Source organism: Thamnophis sirtalis, unplaced genomic scaffold (assembly GCF_051295495.1).
Source record: "Thamnophis sirtalis isolate CommonGarterSnake01/CBP01778 unplaced genomic scaffold, rThaSir2_p1.2 scaffold_10, whole genome shotgun sequence".
Lineage (NCBI taxonomy): Eukaryota > Metazoa > Chordata > Lepidosauria > Squamata > Natricidae > Thamnophis > Thamnophis sirtalis.
The window spans coordinates 18,486,549-18,510,431 of NW_028261390.1; the positions used below are offsets into that span (position 1 = coordinate 18,486,549).

A 23,883-nucleotide genomic window follows, 5' to 3' on the forward strand; every position below is an offset into this window, starting at 1 on the left:
CTAGTGCGGTCACCTGGCCTGGGCCCGCTCACTCCCCCTGCCCGCACGGTCACTGCTCTCTTGCCCCGCCCATCCACACCATGCCTGCCCTGCCCACCCACTTCCTTTGTCCGCCCAGCCAGCAGGACGGCAACAGCACTGCAGAGATCGCGGTGGCTGGAAAGGAGCCATTTGGCTTTCGGGACTGCCACTCAGCTCGGCTTCCAGGAGGACTTAGGCGGTGGCGGCTCCTCACATTGCTGGGGAGTGAAGTCATCATGGTAGAGTTTGAGACACCTCAGACTAAACAAATGGTTGAAAGTTGAGGACTACCTGTATAGCAGTTAATTCTATTTGTCCCTAACCTAATTTATGTTGATAGCTATCCAGAAGACTTATAACCAATACCAATGGAAATTTCAAATTTAATAGCCTACAAGTGTAGTTGGTTTTGGGATTTTTTTGGTAATTTATTATATTTTGATGATTAGAAATATATTTCAGAGAATTTATTTAACTAATAATTCTAATGTGTCTTTCCTCTGTGAACATTCAAATCTATACCTAATATATAATTCAAAATTTCTTTATTTGAAAAAGTGCCTACATAACAAAGAAAATTTTAAAGATCTAAAACCAGCATTGATTTATTTAGAGGACAGAAAGATCCATGATTAGAAAATAAGACAGCAGTATTTCTACACCCGGGGAAAGTAATCTAGTTAGCCACATAGGAATATAGGTTTTTAAAAATTGTACTCATAACACCCTAAAATGAGTTTCTTCCACATCCATTTGGTCCACGAAGATAAAGTCAAAGGACAAAATAACAGCACATGTTGTCATTATAAAAATTGCAGATAGGGTACATCAGCAATTTAAGAAAATATTCTGTAATTGGTTTTCTTCGCCTCAACTTAAAATGTTAAGACAGTCCGGATGCTGAAACAGAGAAATAAGATAAATATGAGTTTTGTTCTTAACATTAAAGAGTACCACTAGTGTTTCATGAACTCCTGTGGTGATCCAACCTGTTCTAGACATGGTTTCATTTGTGTATTTAACCATACAGTCATTCTGGGAATGAGATGGGCAAATTGCTTAGGTTCCATGGAAATTTCTCCAGATATCTCCAAGTATTTTCTTTTTTTAGTAATCACCTTTACTAGATTACACAATTTATTCACCTACGCTTTGTTCATCCTTCCTTGACAGATATTATTCATGGTATCATTTCCTTCCCGAACACATTTTATTTAATGTGAAGATTAAATCTAAGATTCTATGTGCAAATCTCACTCCTGAATTTAGGGTGTGTCCAGTCACTAATTACCTAATTGTTTCCTTTTTACCACTCTCCACATAACTTCCCTTCTTGCAAAGGGAGAGATTGCTTAAACAAACTACCTCTTCCTAAATTGTTTTTTCATGCAGGGCAATGCTTCCCCTAAAGTCCCCTGTGACCTTAATTAGTTAATTAGCACCTTCCAGCAAATATCTATGGAGATTCTCAGTCACGCAGATCACGGTTGTCTCAAAAATGTTTTTCCCCAAAAGGCAACTGGATTAATGTCTTTTCTTTGAAGAAGAAGACGTTTCCCTTCTCATCCAAGAAGCTCCATTATTTCTGACTAGATGGTGATGGGGAGAGAAGGATTAGTTCTGTCCTTCAAAACTACCGTATTTTTTGGATTCTAAGATGCACCGGTGTAAAGACACACCAGGAGTTCGAAGAGGTAAGTAAGAAAAAAAAGTGTTTGTCCTCCTCGGCCCCCAGAAGCACTCTGCAGGCTTCAGCAGGGCTGGGAGAAGGCAAAAATGCCCCAATTTTTGTGAAGAACAGGTGGAAAATGGGCCATTTTTTGCAAAAAAAACAAAGGTGTTTTTGCCTTCCTCCAGCTGTGCTAAAGCCTGCAGAGTGCTGTTAGTGACTGGGGGAAGGCAAAAACACCCCCATTTTTGCGAAAAACAGCTCGTTTTTCACCCTTTTTTTTGCAAAAATGGAATGCGGGGTTGGGGCTTCGGGAGGCCGAAAATGGCTGCATCCCGTGTCCGGGGGGAGGGGGGAAGGTGCATCTTATGCTCTGAAAAATACGGTACACCTTTTATCCCCCTCCCTCACCATCCAGTCAGAACTAATGAAGCTTATTGGATGAGAAGTGAAACATCTTCTTCTTCCACAATATAGTCCAGTTGCCTTTTGAAAGAGTATCTTTGAGACATCTTCCAGCAACTTGCGTCAGCTTGGTGTCAGAAACTGCCAATTTCACTCTAACGTCTTTCTATTGCCAAGGCATTCCTTTCAAAGTGTACAGGTAAGAGGGCAATTGAGACTGGAATTTCCCTCACTAAGCAACTGTGATGTGGTCAAATGCAACCTCACTTGGCCACATCACTTAGTGATATCAATCTCCGCAGCCGTCACTGCTGTCATTAAGCAAGATTTTCAGGTGATGAAGTGAGAACCTCCTTGCAATTTCCTGCCAGCATCCAATAACAAAAGTCAGTGGGGAAACTGTCAAGAAATTACAAGTGGTTCCAGGCGGCTTGCAAGCAGGTGGGCAGCCTGGTCAGTGTCTTTTGAAGAGTGTGGGAGGATACACCAGATGCACGAACAGTGAAATGTGAGCAGTGTTGGGCAACAGTGGCTGCCGGCAAGTGCAGGAGACTTACCAAAGCAACTTGCTCTCACTGCCAAAAGTGGGAGTTAGTTGTCCCCACTAGCAATAGGAATTGCACTCAAGACTTATATACCACTTTACAATGCATTACAGCCCTCTCTTAAGAGGTTTATAGGGTCAGCCTATTGCCCCCAACAATCTGGGTCCTCATTTTACCCACCTTGGAAGGATGGAAGGCTGAGTCAACCTTGAGCCTGGTGAGACTCGAACTGCCAAGCTGCAGGCAGCCAGCAGTCAGCAGAAGTAGCCTGCAGTGCTGCACTCTAACCACTGTGCCACCGTGGCTCAAACCACAAGTTGGTTTGCTTAGGATGTCTTGAAGGGCTTTAGTTAGCTTGTGTGCTAAGGTGATTCTATGTGTTTGTAATAGCCTGTTGGTGGTTTCTAATTTCCTAATTTCCTTTCAAACCCTTTGCTATTTCCTCAAATGCCTCGCTAGTTATGCTCAAACCAAGGCGAGAAATCCAAAGGTTGGGGAAGTGGGGAAAGGAGGCTTTTATCCCTTTTGCTCAGCTTCTCCCCTGCCATTGGCTGTTTGGGGTTGTGTCCTTCTGATGCTGCCTGTTCAGGGACAATTTCTTAATCAATCTTTTTCAAGATCTATTTACAATCCTGGCATCTGACTGAAGCCTGGGAAACAGGGTCCCTTGTCAATCAATAGGAGTGCTGATTTACTACCATCTTATCATGTATTTAGGAGCCAAGGGTGCAGCACCACAAGGAAACAACAATTCATGACCTAACAGCAGGCCATCAACACCCCAATGAACAACTAAACACCACACACAGCCAGGCACCTTATAAATACAATATTTAGAACATTCCAGTGCATACATTCTAGAGAGAGAAGTTCCCCGAGGATGGGCCCCAGCACAAGCCTGAAATCTTGGAAGAATAAAACTCTGGTCCCAGTCACCAACTCAAATTGAATCATTCAGTCCTGGCTAGGAGTGACATGATAGCAGTGTTTCAATATACCCAAAGAATTTCCACAAAGAACACGGGGGCCAACCTACTCTCCAAAGCACCTGAAAGCAGGAAAAGCAATGGATGGAAACTAATCAAGGAGAGGAGCAACCTAGAACTAAGGCAAACTTTCCTGATGGTTAGAACAATTAATCAGTGGAATGACTTGTCTCCAGAAGTTGTGGGCGGTGTAACACTGGAGGTTTTAAAAAAGAGATTGGACAACCATTTGTCTGAAATAGTATAGGATCTCCTGCTCGAGCAGGAGTTGGACTAAAAGACCTCCAAGGCAGAGGTGGGTTCCAAATCCTGGTGTTACCATTTTGCTTGTGCTTGCGCACGCGCAGAAGCTTCTACACATGCACAGAAGCATCCGGGCGGGTGGGTGGAGCCTCCCGCCACCGCTATTACCGGTTCACTCGAACCGGGAACAACCCACTTCTGCTCCAAGGTCCCTTCCAACTCTGTTATTCTCTCCTTGTTCTTTAGTATCCATCCTGCAGCAAGTAGGAGTAATTGTAGATGACAGAGATAATGACCTGGAGGAAGAGCTGTTGCTAAGGAAACTGTCAGATAAAAGAAACTATAGAGTCCAAGCCAGGAATGTAACACAGATAAATGTTTTAGGCAAGTGAATTCCTGATTCACATGAAAATAAAAGGAAGGAAGCACGTTTAGACTTGCAAGATTCTGTCAGCATTCTCCTTCATGACTTTGATGTTCTAATCTGGTCTAGTTTGAAGAGCTGATAGTAATAAATAGCAAATGCAGGGCAAAAAGAGAGAGAAAGAAACAGAAGAGCATTATTACCTTTTTCCTGCCCGGAGCAGATCCAGCCCTTCATTGATTTTCTCAAAAGGCATGGTATGAGTGATCAATGGATCCAAAACGAATTTCTTCTGCATGAAATCTGAAACCAACTTGGGGACAGCATCTTTGCTCTTCCACCCTGGAAAAAAAGATTGATCAGAATGCATTATTGAAAGAAGTCCAGTAAAAATCCTGAAAAGATGGATGAGAGTTTAGTCTCTCTGCAGATTTATAAACTGATGCAAAATGGGATCCATCCTAAGTCACTTCTTCATAGGTTGTAGTTTTTGTTGTCATGGAAAGAGGCTTTTACTTTGGAAGGGAAGATACCGGTAGTAACCGGAGGGAGAAAATTAGAATAACACTTTGCTTTACATTTCAGTAATGTGATTGGGCTTAGGGTGTCCAAACTTGGGAACTTTAAGACTTGTGGACTTCAACTCCCAAAATTCCCCAGCCAACATGGCTGGGTGGGTAATTCTGGGAGTTGAAGTCCACAAGTCTTAAAGTTCCCAAGTTTGGACATCCCTGGGCTTAGACATCACACCAAGTGAGAGACTGGCAACCCTTTACCGCCAGGTGCCGCACTGTGGCTAGAGTGATGATTCAAAGTAGGTGGAATACCTCATAAACTTAATTGGGGCCTAGGATTTTCTCCCCCACTGCTCTCCACCTTGGTAAGACTTTCCTTGGTTTTTTTTGTAATTACATTAAGCCCTCTCAGAATTTATTCAATAGCTGTTTTAACTCCCTAATGTCTGATTGTATAGCATTTTTTTTGTGTTTCTAGTTTCTAAATGGCAGAAAACCTTTACAATTTATTATTTTGTGGACTTGGGGGGGATGAGACCATCATTTTGGGGGTCTGCTTGTAAATTGGCAAATGCCAATTTGTTTAAGCCATGCCTTGCTTATTCAGCCCATATGCTAAACTATTAAAAAAAACTTGAATCAGTAATGAGATGGATTATTTTAATAACTTTGATATCTGACAATCTTTTGTAAGTTTTTGTATTGTGTGAATCAGTTCCATTTTGTTCCTGCTTTGTGTTACTTTTTTTCCCCATCAAGTTTTTTTTATTTTATACTATTTATACATATCAATGCATGAATGGTGGGATATCTGGGTATCATACATTTCAATACAAATAGGCATAATATTATTATTCATAGTTATTACATTTGATTTTCATTATTTTATATTGTTTACACATACCTTTTACTACCGCCCTTTAGTTTCTAAATCTCCCTCTTGTTCTTTCTCTCTCTGTTTTAACTCCCCCACCCCATATCACTGTGATATTCAAAGATGTTACTTTTCTATTTCCCATCTTTCACCTGTTTTATAATTCATATTTCCCTTACTTTGTGTTACCTTTTATGTGTCAGTTTGCTCACGACTGGTTTGGAATTCAGTAACACCAAAGTCCAAATAAATAAATATATCTATAGTTCCCTGAATTTGAGTTACATATTATTGTCTGGAAATATATCCACAGAAATCATTCATATTCCCGAATGCACAATGAAAATAACTAAGTCTTGAATTGTCATGGGGGAATGTCCTCATACGATAAATTGTGTAATGGGAGATAAATTTTTTTTACACTTGTTCTTCACACTTTTTGCCGTACCTCCAAAGACACATCCTTTCCAGGTGCGGCCAGTGAAAAGCATCAGTGGATTATAAGTGATCATAGATGCATTTGGGGGAACCCCTACAACGACGCTGGTCCCCAAATTCTGATGGCAGGAAGCGAAGGCAGATATCTGAGAGCAAAGAAACAAACCAAAGATACACATTTTTATCTATTCATTCATATTTTTACATTTATAATTGTTCTTCAACATCCTCCACTTTTTATACAGGTTACAACTAAATGAAGGATAGAGAAATTACTTGTAGGCAATTACACTCTCATTTACTTCCTTTTCATTTGTGGTACTTGACATGTGAGAGCCAATTTGGTGTAGTGGTCAAGGCTTTAGAAACCAGGAGAGTGTGAGTTTTAGTCCTATCTTCGGCACAAAACCAGCTGGGTGACCTTGGGCCAGTCACTCTCTCTCACCCCTAGGAAGCAGGCAATGGCAAACCACTTCTGAAAAACTTGTCATGAAAACTGCAGGGGAGTGGCCAGGCAATCTCCAAGTATCAAACCAGTGGTGGGTTGCAGGTGGTACGCCCCGGTACGGGCATACCGGAGCCTACCCGGAGCACTGGATACCGTTCTGGTATGGTGCTCTGGAGGGCCCACCCACCTGAGTGCCTTACTGTGTTTTAAAGCTTTCAATGCTTTCATGCATGTGCATTGTGCATACAGTGTCTGCACGATGCTCCGCCGAACAGCTGGAACATCGCGGAGACTTGCAGAAGTGTCGTTTGCAGCTAGAACGCATGCGTGTGCCGCGCATCCATGTGGCCTGTTCCAACTGTACCGGTTGGAATGGGATCAGGAACCCACCACTGGATCAGACACAATTGATTGGAAGAAAAAGAATCTAAGCATAACGACAGCCTTTTACAGCGCACCTAAAAGATGCCATGGTTGATGCTTCCCAGAAGAGAGGCACTTTTACAGAGAAGGTGCTGACTGAATGAGCCTTCTAAGAACACCTGAGATGCTTGGAGATACTGGTGTGAACAATCCTTTCCGCCCAAACTATTTCTTCTGTATGGGGGAGGTAATAGTTCTAGAGCAGGGGTGTCAAACCTGCAGGGTTCTTAGATCTGGCCCACGGGGCTGCCCTGGAAACAGCAAAGTGCTGGTCCACGGTGCCTCTGCCAGTGAAAACAGAGCTTGGGAAACAGGCTTCCAAGCTCCATTTTTGCTGGCAGAAGGTTGCAGGAGGCCATCACAGCCGAAAACGGAACTTGGGAGCCTGTTTTTGCTGGCAGAGCGCTCGGGCCACAACAAGTGCCCCCAACATGAGTGACATTGAGCTGGCCATGTCTATTCCAGCTCCCCAGGTCAAACACAACCCTGATGCAGCCCTCAATAAAATTGAGTTTGACACCCCTGATCTAGAGCCATACTGGTTGCTTTGCTCAGGTTCTGGCTGGAACACATACACAATGTTAGTTGTAGGATGCCAGAACTAACAATTGTTTGTTGCTATATGTGGTTGGAATACATAGCAGCAATATACCTTATTGAACTTTGACAGTGTGTTCCTTCGGATAATTCAAGGTAATACATATGATTGTCCCCCCACAACCTTCAATCTAACATGAACTTTACAATATCCTTTGGTAATTTATTGGGATTGACCCAAGTTCATTTACTCGATCTTGTAATCACTATGCAACATTAGGAAAAAATGGTCTACCACAATTTACAGAAAGCATTACACATATGAGGCTTTACATTGCTACACCCAAACTCTGTCTTAAGACGTTTCACACCCAACATGACTACCCAATGGGCTATGAAGAGCCGAGGTGGCGCAGTGGTTAGGGTGCAGTACTGCAGGCCACTTCAACTGACTGTTATCTGCAGTTCAGCGGTTCAAATCTCACCGGCTCAAGGTTGACTCAGCCTTCCATCCTTCCGAGGTGGGTGAAATGAGGACCCAGACTGTGGGGGCAATATGCTGACTCTGTAAACTGCTTAGAGAGGGCTGAAAGCCCTATGAAGCGGTATATAAGCCTAACTGCTATTGCTATTTTACTTTTATGTCATTGGAATCATTTGTTATGACAATTTTCACCTACCATGGTTTCAGTGCGTCCAATGACTTCAAAAGAATAGTCTACTCCTTCACCCCCAGTCAAGTCAAAGAGCACTTCATTGACGGGCTTCTTGAAATCCAGGGGGTTGATACATTCAGTGGCTCCCATTTCTTTAGCCTTAGCAAATTTATCCTTGTTGATGTCAACTCCAATGATTCGGGAAGCTCCAGCTGCTTTACAGCCCATGACCACCGAGAGACCAACTCCACCCAAGCCAAAAACAGCACAGACAGTGCCAGGCTCTACCTAGAAAATCATAAGGTCAATACACATGGAACAGTTTTTTAAAACAATTATCTTAACCAGACTTACAAAAGTAGAAAAAATACTAATGCAAAAAGGGAAATAAATACAATAGAAATATAATAGAAAACTTCAGCTTGGTTTGGGTTTCAAAAGTTATCTATGCAGGACAAATTACCCTGACATGGGAAAAGATCTTAAGCACTTTATTGTATTCAATTAACAATAGGTATGCATTGGCTTAGTGGCTAAGACGCTGAGCTTGTCGATCAGAATGTTTGGCAGTTCGGCGGTTCAAAACCCTAGCGCCATGTAACAGAGTGAGCTCCATTACTTGTCCCAGCTTCTGCCAACCTAGCAGCTCGAAAACATGTAAAATGCAAGTAGAAAAATAGGGACCACCTTTGTGGGGAAGGTAACAGCGTTCCGTGAGCCTTCATCATTAAGTCATGCCAGCCACATGACCACGGAGACGTCTTTGGACAGCGCTGGCTCTTCAGCTTTGAAACGGACATGAGCACCACCCCCTAGAGTCGGGAACGACTAGCACATGTGTGCGAGGGGAACCTTTACCTTTACCTAACAACTGAAAACAGGATTTGTCTGAGGTTTATTTTTAAATGACTTGGTTCATTCTCTTAGATGAAAGTTGCCCAGATATAACATCATCTACAGAGCTGTAGCTTATCTAATATGGGCCTTCTATTATATATGATTCAATATTTTTGAATTTTTAAGTCATGAGCATTCCACATCTGTTTCATCTGCCACTTGTTTCCAAAGTGCTTTAAATCCAATCTGCAATTGTTTTACTTTCCCCTCGCTATCCATGAAATCCAAATTAATCTAGGATAGTGTTCAGCTTGCATGGCCTCTGGTCTCAGTACATCCTAATCAGGGTGGGTTTCTCGCCCCGTTCCAACTGGTTCGGTTGGAACGGGGCCGGCAGCGTCCTCGTGCACGCGCGCAGTGCACGCATGCGTACTAGCGCCTGTGCGATGCTCCAGCTGCTCCTGGAAGCGCAGAACTCGTCAAAACCGGGTAAGAAACACGGGTGGGTGGATGGATCCTTCGGCGTTCCCGGAAGTTACTTACTTCCGGGTTTGCCGACCAACCGGTTCGCGGGGACCGCCGCGAACCGCCTGAAACCCACCCCTGATCCTAATACATAATACAAAATACCCAAATATTTTAGGGATCTGTTAAAGATAGCTTTTTAGGCTAAGGCTTTCACTGCTGAGCTAAGTTCCATTAATATGTCTTTTAATTTTTGGCCTATGTGTAGTTAAAGTAATTTACTTATTTATTTATTACATATTTATATTGGCCATCTTCCAATATAAGCAGGGTTGTCAAACTCAAAGCTCTTTAGGCTGGATCCGGCCCATGGGGCCGCCTTGGAAACAGCAGAGGACCAACCTGCAGTGCCTCCGCCAGTGGAAACGGAGGTCCGGAGGGCCGTGTGCGGCCCTTGCAAGCTCTGTTTTTGCTGGCAGAGGATTGCAAGAGGCTATTGCAGCCAGAATGGAGCTCGGAAGGGCCATGCACAATCCTTGCGAGCTGTATATTAGTTGACAGAGGGTTGCAGGAGGCTATCGCAGCCGGAAACGGAGCTTGAGAGCCCTTTTTTGCTGGTAGAGCAGTTGGGCCACCATAGGCGCCCCTGACACGAGAGGCGTTGAACTGGCCATGCCCACCCTGGCCTGCCGAGGTCAAACCCAGCCCTGATTTGACCCCCAATGAAATCGAGTTTGTCACCCCTGCTCTAAAATGACTCTTGGCGGCTTACAGCCAGGTTACAATAATGTTTTACAGATAATTGCTTTAAATGCATTGGCAATCATATAATGAAAAGCTGTCTAAAATATTTCAAGGCTAGCTAAAGTGGCAGCATTCAGTCTGTTGTTGTTGTTGTTGTAGTTTATTTATAGGCCGCCCTTTTCCCTGAGGGGACTCAGGGCGGCTTACAATCAAAAAAGGAAGGGGAGTGTAGGACAATACAAAAAAAAGAAATGTGCACAAAGTAAATTAAACTATAAAACTCAACATTCACTCAGCATTCGGGAGGGGCAAAATAAGATTATCCCCAGGCCTGACGGGTTAGCCAGTTCTTGAGGGCTGTACGGAAGGCCTGGACGGTGGTGAGGGTACGAATCTCCACGGGGAGATTGTTCCATAGTGTCGGAGCCGCAACAGAGAAGGCTCTCCTCCGAGTAGTCGCCAGTCGGCACTGACTGGCGGATGGAATACGGAGGAGGCCAACTCTATGCGATCTGATGGGACGCAGGGAGGTAATTGGCAGAAGGCGGTCTCTCAAATAGCCAGATGGATAGTCTTTGCTATAGGTGCAGTTTTTGGATTCCACTGATGAGTTAATTAGCATAAACAGAGGTTTCTTCTATATGACCTCCTCCCTCTTTCCCCCCCCCCCTTTAACAGGTTTTTCAACAGGTTTTTTCCCATGGCAGCAAAAATCTTCTATCAACTGGCCTCAAACTCTTGGAAGTTTCCGTGTTTGATATTTGAGACACGGAACTTCTCTATAGATAAAATGGTTTTCCTTTGGAGAAAATTCCTCTCAATCCGAGCTTTATGAGTTCTTGGTACAAGTGGACCTCAAAGAGAATTTCAAAGGGCAGCACAACATGTGCTCTGGGAAGCCAAAATCCTAGCTAACCAGGCTAAATGCTGTTGACCTTGGACTACATGGAAGCGTTATAGCAAATGTCGACTGGCGACTACACGGAGGAGAGCCTTTTCTGTTGCAACGACCTCCCCGTCGAGATACGCACCCTCACCACCGTCCAGGCCTTCCGCACAGCCCTTAAGACCTGGCTATCCCAACAGGCCTGGGGATAAGCTTCTAATTTGCCCCACCCGAGTGTTGAGTGTTGAATGCAAGTTGTGTTTTTATTATTTTACTTTGTTCACATATTGTTTATTTTTGAATTGCACCCCCTCCCTAATGATTGTAAGCCGCCCTGAGTCCCCTCAGGGAAAAGGGCGGCCTATAAATCCTAATAAATACAAATACAAATACAAATACAAATATCATTGGAACAAAGAATGCTGGGTGATGAGCAGGACAAAGGCACCCTGAATCTAATCCCAAAAATAAGTGGCAAGCAGATATGCTGTCCACTGAAACACGCATAATTGTGGCTGGATTTAAATAAAGTATACTGTATGTCAGTGGTGGGATTCAAATAATTTAACAACCGGTTCTCTGCCCTAATGACCATCTGGGTAGGTGGGGCTCGGTGGTCATGTGACTGGGTGGGCTTGGCCAACTCAACGTCACTCACGTCGATGGGCGCTTTGCCTTAGCTGTTACAATGTAATAAGGGTTAACCGGAGAGGCAGTTTCTGTGTGCAGGGCAATAAAGATTAAGTTAGAAACAACACCAGAATGTTTCCTTCCGCCTTCCTTACAGGATTAGCCCTGTAAAGTGGAAAAAAACCAAAAGGAGATTTCTTCCAACAATTGGTTCTTTGAACTTCTTAGAAAGTTACCAACCGGTTCTCCCAAATAGGTGCGAACTGGCTGAATCCCACCACTGCTGTATGTTCTTGAAAGCAATGCTCTAGGACAGGGGTATGAAATTCAAGGCCAGGGGGCTGGATCCAGCCCATGGAGTGCTTAGATCTGGCCTGCAGTGCTTCTCCCAGTGAAAACGAAGCTTTTGACCCTCTTTTGCAAGCGGCACTCCCAAGCTCTGTTTTCACTGGCCGAGTGTTCGGGTCACCACAGGTACCCCCAACATGAATGATGTTGTGCTGGCCACACCCCTGGCTCCCCCAAAGTAAAACACAACCCTGATGCGGCTCTCAATAAAATCGAGTTTGACATCCCTGCTCTAGGACTTACCTTAGCTGTCTGTATGGCTGCCCCATAACCAGTCGAAAACCCACAGCCAATCAAACAAACTTTTTCCACGGGGGCCGAAGGATCAATTTTCACCACTGAATTCTCATGTACCACAGTGTATTCAGTGAAGGTGCTGGTGCTAATGAAATGATGGAGACTCTTTCCTTTGCATGTGAATCGACTGGTGCCATCTGGCATTAAGCCACTGCCTGAATTAAGGCTGTAAAAAAACACAACACACACACAGAGAAAAGGTTATAGTTGACAAAGAGGGACTTTGCTAAGATTGAAGGTCAAAGTCTGCCTGCAATTAAATGTTCTTTGCATTTCGCATTTGGGGTTTTCTAAGTGCACGTTGATGAGGGAGGGAGAGCATGAGTGGCTCTGCAGAGCATGCTAGGCTAAAACCAGATTAAATGATTTGTGGCCTAGTGCAGGGGTCTCCAAACTTTAAGACTTGTGGACTTCAGCTCCCAGAATTCTTCAACAAGTTGGCTGAGGAATTCTGGGAGTTGAAGTTCACACGTCTTAAAGTTGCACGGTTGGAGACCCCTGGTCTAGTATAACGTGAGAAAGGAACCAAACTGCAGCCATAGTATGCGGTGTAATTTAGGCCTTGGGGCTGAGCCAAAAATTGCACATTATAGAATATACATTTTGATAAGCTGGGTCTAAGGTAAAACTCATCCAGATCATCAGCAGGGAGAAAATTAAACCCCTTTCTCCTTTGCTGAATCTGCCAGTAAACTATCCTTTTTTATTGGAATTTTTTTGGGGGGATACAGCATAACGAGGACAATGTTTTTCTAATTCAAATATAAACTTCAGGGAAAGAGTTTTCTAATTGCCTCTGCCAGAGGTGGGTTGCTCCTAGTTCGGCCTGGATCGGGAGAACCAGTAGTACTGGCAGCGGGAGCCTCCACCCACCTGCCTGGATGATTCTGCGCATGAGCAGAAGCATCGCAGCAATGGTGTGTGTGCGCACACACAAGCGAACCGGTAGTAATAAAAAATGGTAACCTACCACTGGCCACTGCCCAGACTTTACAACCATATTTTCACATGCACATCCATCCAAATAGAGTCCTAGTTGGATCAAAGGTGCTTTTTAAAAAGGCAACTGGACTATATTATTTTTTTCTCTTTTCCCTTCAGGAAGAAGACGTTTCACTTCTCATCCAAGAAGCTTCATCAGTTCGTCTGGGCAATTGGCTGTTGGGGGGAGAGGTACTCCCTAAGTACTCTCTCAGAGAGAGTGATAACAACCAGGTGACTGCAAGAAATATAATCCTTTCAGCCCCACTCCCCTCAACATCCTGTCAAAATTAATCCTTTCCTACTCCCTCCCATCTAGCCAGAACTGATGAAGCTTCGTGGATGAGAAGCAAAACGTCTTTCTCAAGAGAAAAGAACGAAGAGGGGGCGGGGAGTTCAATGGCCTTTTGGAAAAGCATCTTTGAGACAACCATGATCTGGATATTTTAGAATCTCTATAAACAGACAGTCCTAGTTGAAGTTAAATATTGTTTGTTTGCTTGTTTTCCATTACTTGTACACTATCACAACTGCTCATGTGGTTCCCAGACAGTAAAAGGGATTGATTTCCGAAAAATCATTGGAACAGCTACATTTTATCCGTTTTCCAGAAAACAACTAAAGTACAGTCCATCTGGATTTCAGAGTTAGGGCAGCAAACGAGAAACTTCTATGTCATCTTTGTTTCCCAGTGTGTGGGATACACAGGGCATCCTCCTGTGAGAAGTCTAAGTACAATCAGCTTGGAGGAAACATTTCTGAAGATATTCTACTCTAAGCACATTGGTATTTACAGGTTACATCCATGTACTTGGATATCTATTGGAAACCACTGCAGTGCCCACAATATGGGTGCCATTCTTCTTAACTGGCTCAAAGTACGGACTCTGTACCAGCTGTAGTTTTTAGGTTTCTCTTCAAATATGGCCTCAATGCACTGTCATAATCCAACCTGGCTTTAATGAAGGTCTGAGTAACTGGGTTATAATCCATCTTGCCTCATTGCATCTGGATCCCTATAGCTTCTAGAAATTAGAGGCTTCACAGATTTCAGTTTTGTTCTAAGTATAAGCTAGATGTAAGCTAGATAAGTGGCACAGTGGTTAGAATGCAGTACTGCAGGCTACTTCTGCTGACTGACTGCATACTGCAATTTGGCAGCTTGAATCTCACCAGGCTCAAGGTTGTCTCAGCCTTCCATCCTTCCGAGGTGGGTATAATGAGGACCCAGATTGTTGGGGGAAATGTGCTGATTGTGTAAACAGCTTAGAGAGGGCTGTAAAGCACTGTGAAGCAGTATATAATTCTAAGCGCTATTGCTATACAGTGCTTGTTGATGATGGTTTTTTTTATATTGAACCAAAGGAATGAGCAGCTTCATATTGACCCATGAGGGCGAACCTATGACATGTGTGCCACCCGTGGCACACAGAGCCATATCTGCCGGCACGTGAGACGTCAGCTCTAGTGCACATGCATGCGTAGGCCAGCTGATTTTCAGCCTTCTGAGGCTCCGGGAGAGGCCAGATTGTTTCTGGACTTCCAGCAGGCCCGTTGGGCCCATTTTTCACCCTCCCCAGGCTCCGGAGGCTTTCCTGGAGCCTGGGGAGGGCGAAAACGGCCTCTCCCCACCTCCCGGAGGAAATACCAAGCTCAGCATGGAGGCAAGCAACATGATGTGCATGCGAGGGGGGAGCATGGGGGGGTTGTCCATCCATGCGCATGGGGGCACTTTGCATTATGGGTGCCGGCACGCAGGTGTGCTATTGCGCGCATGCACTCGCATTTTTGGCACCCAACAACAAAAAGGTTAGCCATCACTGATATAAACTTTATACAGCATGGGACAGAATGCCAATTTAGGTAATACGCCTAATAAAAGAGGTAGCAGGCCTACCTGCTCATCCCTCTTCTTTACTGAATTCTATTCGGAAAGGAATGCAAACAGTACAAATACAATGTTCCCAATTCCCAGTCCTTAGAGGTACCCTAGTAGGCATGGGATACTCTAATCTTTGCTAGCGGTTTGGAACTGGGACTGACCTGGGAAGGATGGAAGGCTGAGTCAACCTTGAGCCTGGTGAGATTTGAACTGCCAAATTTCAGTCAGCCGGCAGTCAGCAGAAGTAGCCTGCAGTACTGCACGCTAACCACCACGCCACCCTGGCTCTTAGTTTACCTCTAAGTAAAATTTCTGAAGCTGCCGGTTTATCATTGCATATGATTAGAACTCCACCTTTCCATTAAGATTAATACAGCACTGAAACCCTGGAGGGCAGATATCAGAGAAGGGGACACTCCCATTTTTGTCCACCTAAGTTTCATGATAGGTACCAGATTTTGTATACTAAATGCAGAGAGATGCTATTCAATGTTGAGAGTGGCTGGGCCTACAGAATGGTAGAGGGAAGAATGCTGCTTTTTAGTGGGGAAACCAAGTTCAGAGCTCAAAAATTTTAGCCAGCTGGTATTCTTCAGCCTCTCCTCAGGAGATTAATTCTCCAGGACTCTAAGTGAAATTAGAGGAATGTTACGCAACAGATCAGAGTTATGAAAGTTAGCAAACAAGTTCTTGTTTGTGGAGATTTTGCAACACTCATTTTAATCATTGGCCTGTTGTACACCATCCTGTTGTTGAAAAGCTTAATTTACCTGTACAGTATGTTCATTGCTCCTATTTCCTTTTGTATATTCAGAGTATGTGTTGGAGAAGAGACAAAGGAAAGACAATTTGGGTAATATTCTAGAACAATTTGAGGATTGCCCTGGACTTATTCAGAAGCCACAGTTGATTTGCTGTTGTTGAAAGTCACAAGTCCTCCCTTAAATCTGTCATGTAGTACTGAAAGCAATTGAGCTATCATATTAATCTTGTTCAAAGTTCAGTTAGAGATATATGAAAAATGTATCCATGTAACAATGATTAAATCTAGATTTAGATTAGACCAGTAATGGTTTCCTCTTACCTTCGCTACCAGTTCGGAAATGGGAATTCACGCACGGCGCTTCTGCGCATGCACAGAACCTTCCGTGCACGCACAGAGAATCTGTGATAATGTCTGGGCAGGTGGACGAAGCCTCCTGCCGCCGCAATCAGTTTGCCTAAACACCACCTCTGGATTAGACCCACCAAAGTCACTGATGCCTGATGTAAATGAGTAATTAATAACTAAAGCTCCATTGATTATGATGAATCTTTCCAATACATTTACTCGGGAGCCAACCCAAAGTCAAAATATTGATTCCATTTAAAGTTATTCTGAAGTGGACCCTTTAATGTCATTTCAATCATAATAAAAAAAGAATATATTAAAATACTGGTTTTAATAGAGAAAGAAAAAGAGAAGTAATTGAAGCTCACTCATTTGAAGAACACAAGTTGCCTTTGGAACTCTCACAAGCTCTGCATTTTCCACACTGTGGAACAAAAAGTGGAATTACTTTATCTCCTAGAAACAAAAGCAAATAGTTAGAGTTAGTATGATTCAAACCCACTGCAAGCAAGCTCAGAGCTATGTAAATGAGACAAAATACTCCTGAATGGTAGTCGTGTTTTCAGTTGATTTGGCATCCATGTACAAAATACTTTGAAAATAAAATAATTGATTTTGATTGTCTATATTCTGTGGTTACGCTTTTATGCATTTTTAAGTACAGATATACACAGTATGTCCTCTAGTTAGAGATGGATACTAAGCATCAGGAGATAAATTAAATGGTTATTTATTTTACAAGCAATGCTAGGATTAGCATAATAAAAACTTTAAGATCCCATGACTTATATTCAGATCCACTGATTTTTAAATTCAAATAAAGTTTCTGTCATTCCTGGAACTAAGAGGCCTGATTCAGATTTAAACTAGAAAATGTCTTATATTTAGGACCTTCCATATGTTGATCCCAAGGATATACCTGTTTTGAATCAAGCTTGCTTGCTAATGACTTCATAAAACATTCATGTAATTTTTCTTGACAATAGCACAGAATAGTTTGTCATTGTCTTGGTCCAGTATATTTCCCCCCAAGTTTAGCTTAGAGCTGTGGCATTCCTTAAAAAGGTAAAGGTAAAGATTCCTCTCGCACATATATGCCAGCCCTTCCTGACTCTAGGGAGCGGAGCTCATCTCTGTTTCCAAGCCGAAGAGACAGCGCTGTCCGAGGATGTCTCCATGGTTATGTGGTGGGCATGACTAAATGCCAAAGGCAGACGGAACGCTGTTACCTTCCCACCAAAGATGGTCCCTATTTTTCTATTTGCATTTTTACATGCTTTCGAACTGCTAGCTTAGCAGAAGATAGAACAAGTTACGGGAGCTCACTCCATTATGCAGAACTAGGGATTCAAACCGCTGAACTGCCAACCTTCTGATCGACAAGCTCAGCGTCCTAGCCACTGAGCCACCGCATTCCTTACAGCATTATAAACCAGATTACTTTCTAAATTTATTATAGATACAGTCCTTTCATGTTGTGTTAGTCCTTGCATTGCTTCAGGCTCCGTAAGTACAGGTAGTCCTTGACTTAAAACCATTCATTTAGTGACTGTTTGAAATTACGATGACACTGAAAAAATGGGATTTTTTGCCATTTTTTCATACTTAACAACCATTGCAGCATCTCGGTGGTCACATACGGTAATCATCATTTGGACACTTGACAACTGGTTCATAATTTATGAGGGTTGCAGTGTCCCGGAGTCATTCGATCCCCTTTTGTGACCTTCTGACAATCAAAATCAATAAGGAAGTCAGATTTACTTAACTTCACAACTGCAGTAACTCACCTAATAACTGTGGCAAGAAAGGTCATAAAATGAAGCAAAATTCACTTGGCAATTGTCTCATTTAGCATCACAAAGTTTGGACTCAATGGTGGAAATTAGTTGAGGATCACCTGTGTAGCAAGCTGCAAATCCTGTCGGTCAAGGAATTATGGCTGACCAGGTTCAGGAAAAGAGCTTTCTCTGCCATGGCTTCACTGTTTGGAAGGTCTTGCGCCTTCCTCCCCCCCCCCCCATGTGAAATCTGCTTCCCCCCTCCAACCTTTTATAAAGGCCTGAAGACCTGACTCGGCCAGTTGGCCTGGGGCCACAATCGAGAAGTATCACACTTGGGGTGGTTTATGGACCAGTAGCAGATCCCACCTTCCCCACCATATCCTGTTCCCTCCTCTCCATCTTTTAATCATAATTTGTAGTTTTTTATTATATGTGTGGGCATAGTTTTACTGTTTTTAATGTTATAAGCTGCCCAGAATCACCTCATGGTGAGATGGGTGGTAAATAAATGGAAGAAATAAATAAAAATAAACATAGACTGGAGTTAAAAACTAGATTGCAATGCAATAACTACCACCATATAGAAATCAAACGAAAGAAATGCATCATCAATGCAAAAGCAGCTTATTTGATATATAGACTGTAAGGAAAGCTAATCGTATTTCCACTTTAGGGCAAAACATTTATGAAGTTCTTTTGTCTCATAAAACAGATTTATATAATAATTCTGGATACTATATTAATTTTTCAGAACATGGAATGTTCAGAACAGGGTGTTCTACTAAGAAGGCAGTGAGATCATGCAATGTGTGAGGTCTGGGCCAGATTTTAGTGTCCTTGTATAACTCTTCCCTTCTTGGGCCCCAATTTTTCTCATACCCGGTTTCACACAAGTTACTCCTTCTCCAACACTCTCCACAACCCCAGCGGCTTCATGGCCCAGCACCATTGGCAAAGGCATCGCAAAAGCGCCACTGATCACATGTTCATCGGAGCGGCAGATCCCTGTGGCCAAAATCTACAAAATAAAACAAAACAAAACACAAAACAAAAAGCCATGAATTCAAATTTCTAGATCAGGGGTGTCAAACTAGATTTCTCCAAGGGCTGGATCAGCATTGTAGATCTCCTCCGCGGGCCGGCCAGGTGGGGGGTGGAGAGATGGGATGGACACCTCCTGCAGCACCTTGGGACGTAGAGGGGGGGCACGTGAGGCCCCCTGTGCCGTGTTTTTGGTCTGGATGATCTCCTGTAGCACCCTATCAGCCAAAACAGCATGTGGGGGGGGGCACATGATCCCCCCTGCGCTCCAATTTAGCTACCAGAGGCACAGCGGGCTGGTCCTTTGCTATTTTCAGGCTAGCTCCATGGGCTAGATTTAAGCACTCCTGTTCTAGATAGTGGAGAAGTGCCCTTGATTGCATGTTTAGCTTGCATCTCATACCACATACTGAAAAGCCAAGATATTATGACTCATCGTGATGCTCATTATTTTTTTGAAGTTTTTCAGCACAGCTTTTTACAGTTGTTTAATCCAAATATTGTATGCTTAATAGAATAAGGGAATTGAGAAATGAAGATATAAAAAGAGATTATAAATCTTGAAATGAAAACCTGATAATGAGCAATAAAACTCTGCTTGGTACTATTTCTATAGTTGAAAATATTCATCTGGCGAAAAAATAGGTTGTGTTTGTGTGTGTGTGTATCTATGTCTATGTCTATGTCTATATCTATATCTATATCTATATCTATATCTATATCTATATCTATATCTATATCTATATCTATATCTATATCTATATCTATATCTATATCTATATCTATATCTATATCTATATCTATATCTATATCTATATCTATATCTATATCTATATCATCTATATCTATCTATCTTTCTATCTATCTATATAGATTAGATGTATAGATATAGATATAGATATAGATATAGATGATATATAGATATATAGATATAGATATAGATATAGATATAGATATAGATATAGATATAGATATAGATATAGATATAGATATAGATATAGATATAGATATAGATATAGATATAGATATAGATATAGATATAGATATAGATATAGATATAGATATAGATATAGATATAGATATGCATGCTGGTCTTGTTGTATTCGGGTCTTTTCCCGTGTAAGATTGAGATTGTCTTGGCAATGTTTCGGCAAGGTCCCACTCGCCATCTTCAGGCTGCTGTGTTCGGCTTCGTGCTTGTGTGAGTAAGGCGTGGTCGGAGTTGTCGTCTTTCTATAAATCTTGGTGGGGGGTGTATGGAGTGCTGGATTTGTTGCTGTAAGTGGGTTGATTGAGTGTGTAGTTAAATCCTGATTGGTAGATGGAGTTGATGTTTGTAGACTGGTCGACTGTTTCGTATCATCTTGTGTGGGTGAGGTGCTGGCTGTGTGTCCGTTGTTCTTTTGTGCTGTAACGACCTGGTTGGTGGGTGGGGTTCGCTTGTTGACTAGGGCTGGTTTCCAGATGTCTGGTAGGCAGGAGGTATTGTCACATTTATTCATGTTGTGGCGTGACAAACATCAACTCCATCTACCAATGTTAAATGATGAAGGAGGAGGAAACTGTGAGGCTAGCATCCATACAGTAGTGCTATTCTTTTGCTTTACCTTAATGCGGACTTCATGTGCTTTTGGAGGTGCTACTTCAATCTCCTCAATGCTCAGAGGTTTCTTCAGCTCCCAAGCAATAGCTGCTTTGCACTTTATTACCTGTAAAAAATATACCCAGAGGTATGAAAGGAATGGCACTGTATCATTTGACCAAGCTTTTGGATTTCCTTCATTGCATTAATCACTGATATCAGAATTACAACTGCCTGCCCCTTATAATTTCTAGCCAAAATGGCCATTAAGATAAATTAACATGCAAGCTTTGCCAGTTGTCATCCAATTTGTTAGACTAGAAGCCTGCTTCTAAATTTAACTTGTATTTATCCATTCTTGATATACAGTCTTTTTTTGCTTGGTATTTATACTTTTATACTGTATAGTTCAAATAAAATGACTATGGGATTTCATTTTCATTTGAGCATTTGTTTAAACATGCTGCTTTAAAAGATGTGTGTGTGTGTGTGTGTGTGTGCGTGTGTGTATCTTCAATTCCTTGATTCCTGGTGAATACTTGGTCAAATCCCTGCAGTTTTCTTGGCAAGGTTTTTCAGAAATGGTTTGCCATTGCCTTCTTCCTAGGGCTGAGAGTGACTGTCTGGCCCACAATCACCTAGATGGTTTTGTGCCTAAGGCAGGACAAGACCTCATGGTCTCCTGATTTCTAGCCTGATGCCTTAACTACTACACATAAATGGCTCTCAAAAGGCCCTATGAGATTATTTTAATACGTCACTTTTCAGTTTATGCATTTAGCAAGCCTCAACATACAATCATCTCTCCCTATGCACTGATGAAAAAATACTGCAAAAAATATTTTAAAATACAATAGCAGAGTTGGAAGGGACCTTGGAGGTCTTCTAGTCCAACCCACTGCCTAGGCAGGCTATCCTATACCGTTTCAGACAAATGGTAAACATCTTCTTAAAGACTTGCAGTGTTGGGGCATTCACAACTTCTGGAGGCAAGCTGTTCCACTGATTAATTGTTCTAATTGTCAGGAAATTTCTCCTCAGTTCTAAGTTGCTTCTCTCCTTGATTAGTTTCCACTCATTGCTTCTTGTTCTACCCTCAGGTGCCTTGGAAAATAGTTTGACTCCCTCTTCTTTGTGGCAACCCCTGAGATATTAGAACACTGCTATCATGTCTCCCCTAGTCCTTCTTTCTATTAAACTAGACATACCCAGTTACTGCAACTGTTCTTCATATGTTTTAGTCTCCAGTCCCCTAATCATCTTTGTTGCTCTTTTCTACACTTTTTCTAGAGTCTCCACATCTTTTCTACATCGTGGTGACCAAAACTGAATGCAGTATTCCAAGTGTGGCCTTACCAAGCATTATAAAGTGGAATTAACACTTCACGTGATCTTGATTCTATCCCTCTGTTTATGCAGCCTAGAACTATGTTGACTTTTTTGGCAGCTGCTGCACACTGCTGGCTCAAATTTAAATGGTTGTCCACTAGGACTCCAAGATCCCTTTCACAGTTACTACTGTTGAGCAAGGTACCACCTATATTGTACCTGTGCATTTCATTTTTGTTGCCTAAATGTAGAAGCTTACTCTTTTCACCATTGAATTTCATTTTATTAAATAGTGCCCAATGTTCAAGTTTGTCAAGATCCTTCTGTATCTTAAGCCTATCTTCTGGAGTGTTGGCTATTCCTGCCAGCTTGGTGTCATCTGCAAATTTGATGACTTCCCCATTTATTCCCTCATCCAAATATTGATGATTTTGAAGCTGTATGTAACCGGTAGTTCTACAATAATTAGACTTTTAAAACACAAATTACAGGAAACAAAAGTTAGCTTTCAGAGGTGGATTCCTTTCACCCCACATCCATTAGGAAAAGTTTACCACTGCAGTAAAATTATTGCAAATGTTAGCTGGATTACTGCCTATTATTTTTGAACTTTCACCCTGAAAGGGTTTGGCTTTATTAGAACAAAACTTAAATACTAAATGTTATAATCTTCTTGCAAATAAACTTTTTATTGCAGTACTGCATTGAATTTAAATTTCACAATTCAGCAAGCTTTTTCTATCTCTTGCAATATGCAAAACACATATTTCTCTTCCAATAATCATATATTACATTCAGTTAGCTCTTTTTCAGAATTCCATTTCAATTTATCATTTTGGTTTTGATACAAAAGTTATAATTAGGTATCTGCAGATATGTTACATGCTTATTTTCACGCATTTTATAAACCACATATATAATTGCAGTTGAAGAGACCACCAAAGCTAACAGAATACAGTACAATAAATCAAATGGTGTCTTTCACCCTAACGAAAAACTGTGAACGAATCAACACAAACTTCTCCTTACTTACTTTGCCAGCGGTACTCATTATGCTTTTTCTCAAGTTTTGTAGTTGCGGCTGTTCTCTGCCTTCTGGCTGTAAAAGATCAAAAATGAGCACCAGGGGTGTTGGAGAGCTTGCTTTTCATTTATATAGTAAGCTTCGGCTTTATAGAGGGTGTAGCTTTTCAATCAAGCTCACTAGTTCCCAAGGTCCACCCCTGAGCTAAAAAAGGAGTTACTCTTCAACGTTCCTTCTCGTGGTCTCTGTTCCAACTCAGAAGCTGAGTTGCCTGAAAATATTTGATAGCCTTGTCCGTACCCACATTTATAAATGCTGAAATTGCTACTACTAAGTCACCTCTTGATTTTGTTAGCTTCATATCTGCCTTTCCTTCCGGTGCATGGCAGCTGAATGCTGACTCCTTCAGTGATGGGTGGGTTTAGTCTGAGGAAAGGCTTTTGTGATAGTATAAGTAAGTGCCTCTTGGAGAGTAGGTCTAAAAGAAAAATAAGAAACCTTCCACACAATCAAGTGTGAAAATAATATGGACTTTGATCTGTCAGCCTTCCCTGGTAGACCAGATAGAAAAGAATATCAGATGGGCTAATAATTCTTATTATAAGGCTACCCGAACATAATCTTGCAAGTCTGAAAGTAGAGATCTTTTGCTTTCTTCTTTACCTGAAAAATTATAAAGAGGACTGTATCTTCTACTGCTTGATTCTCTTTGCTCCGCTTTTTCGAGATCTTTCTCACATACCATTACAATCTGAGTCTTTTTATTCAATCCTTTAATTACTAATAGTGACATCACACAGATTAAGCATCATTTTCAC

The 23,883-nt window shown here is 42.1% G+C and overlaps 2 protein-coding genes across 2 annotated transcripts in view; one reads left to right on the plus strand and one right to left on the minus strand.

Moving 5' to 3' along the window:
• The window catches only part of CUNH4orf17 (chromosome unknown C4orf17 homolog), a 137,392-nt gene that overhangs the window by 83,386 nt on the left and 30,123 nt on the right, over positions 1-23,883 (plus strand). The window lies entirely within an intron of this gene.
• Positions 600-23,196, minus strand: LOC106549700 (alcohol dehydrogenase 1). The gene is made up of 9 exons (XM_087724131.1): positions 23,075-23,196; positions 20,738-20,839; positions 18,969-19,107; positions 16,674-16,761; positions 12,278-12,497; positions 8,149-8,412; positions 6,071-6,206; positions 4,437-4,575; positions 600-921 (listed from the first exon to the last, which is right to left on the minus strand). Exons 1-9 carry the CDS (start codon positions 23,090-23,092, stop codon positions 897-899), a joined length of 1,131 nt encoding a protein of 376 aa, XP_087580257.1. The 5' UTR covers positions 23,093-23,196; the 3' UTR covers positions 600-896.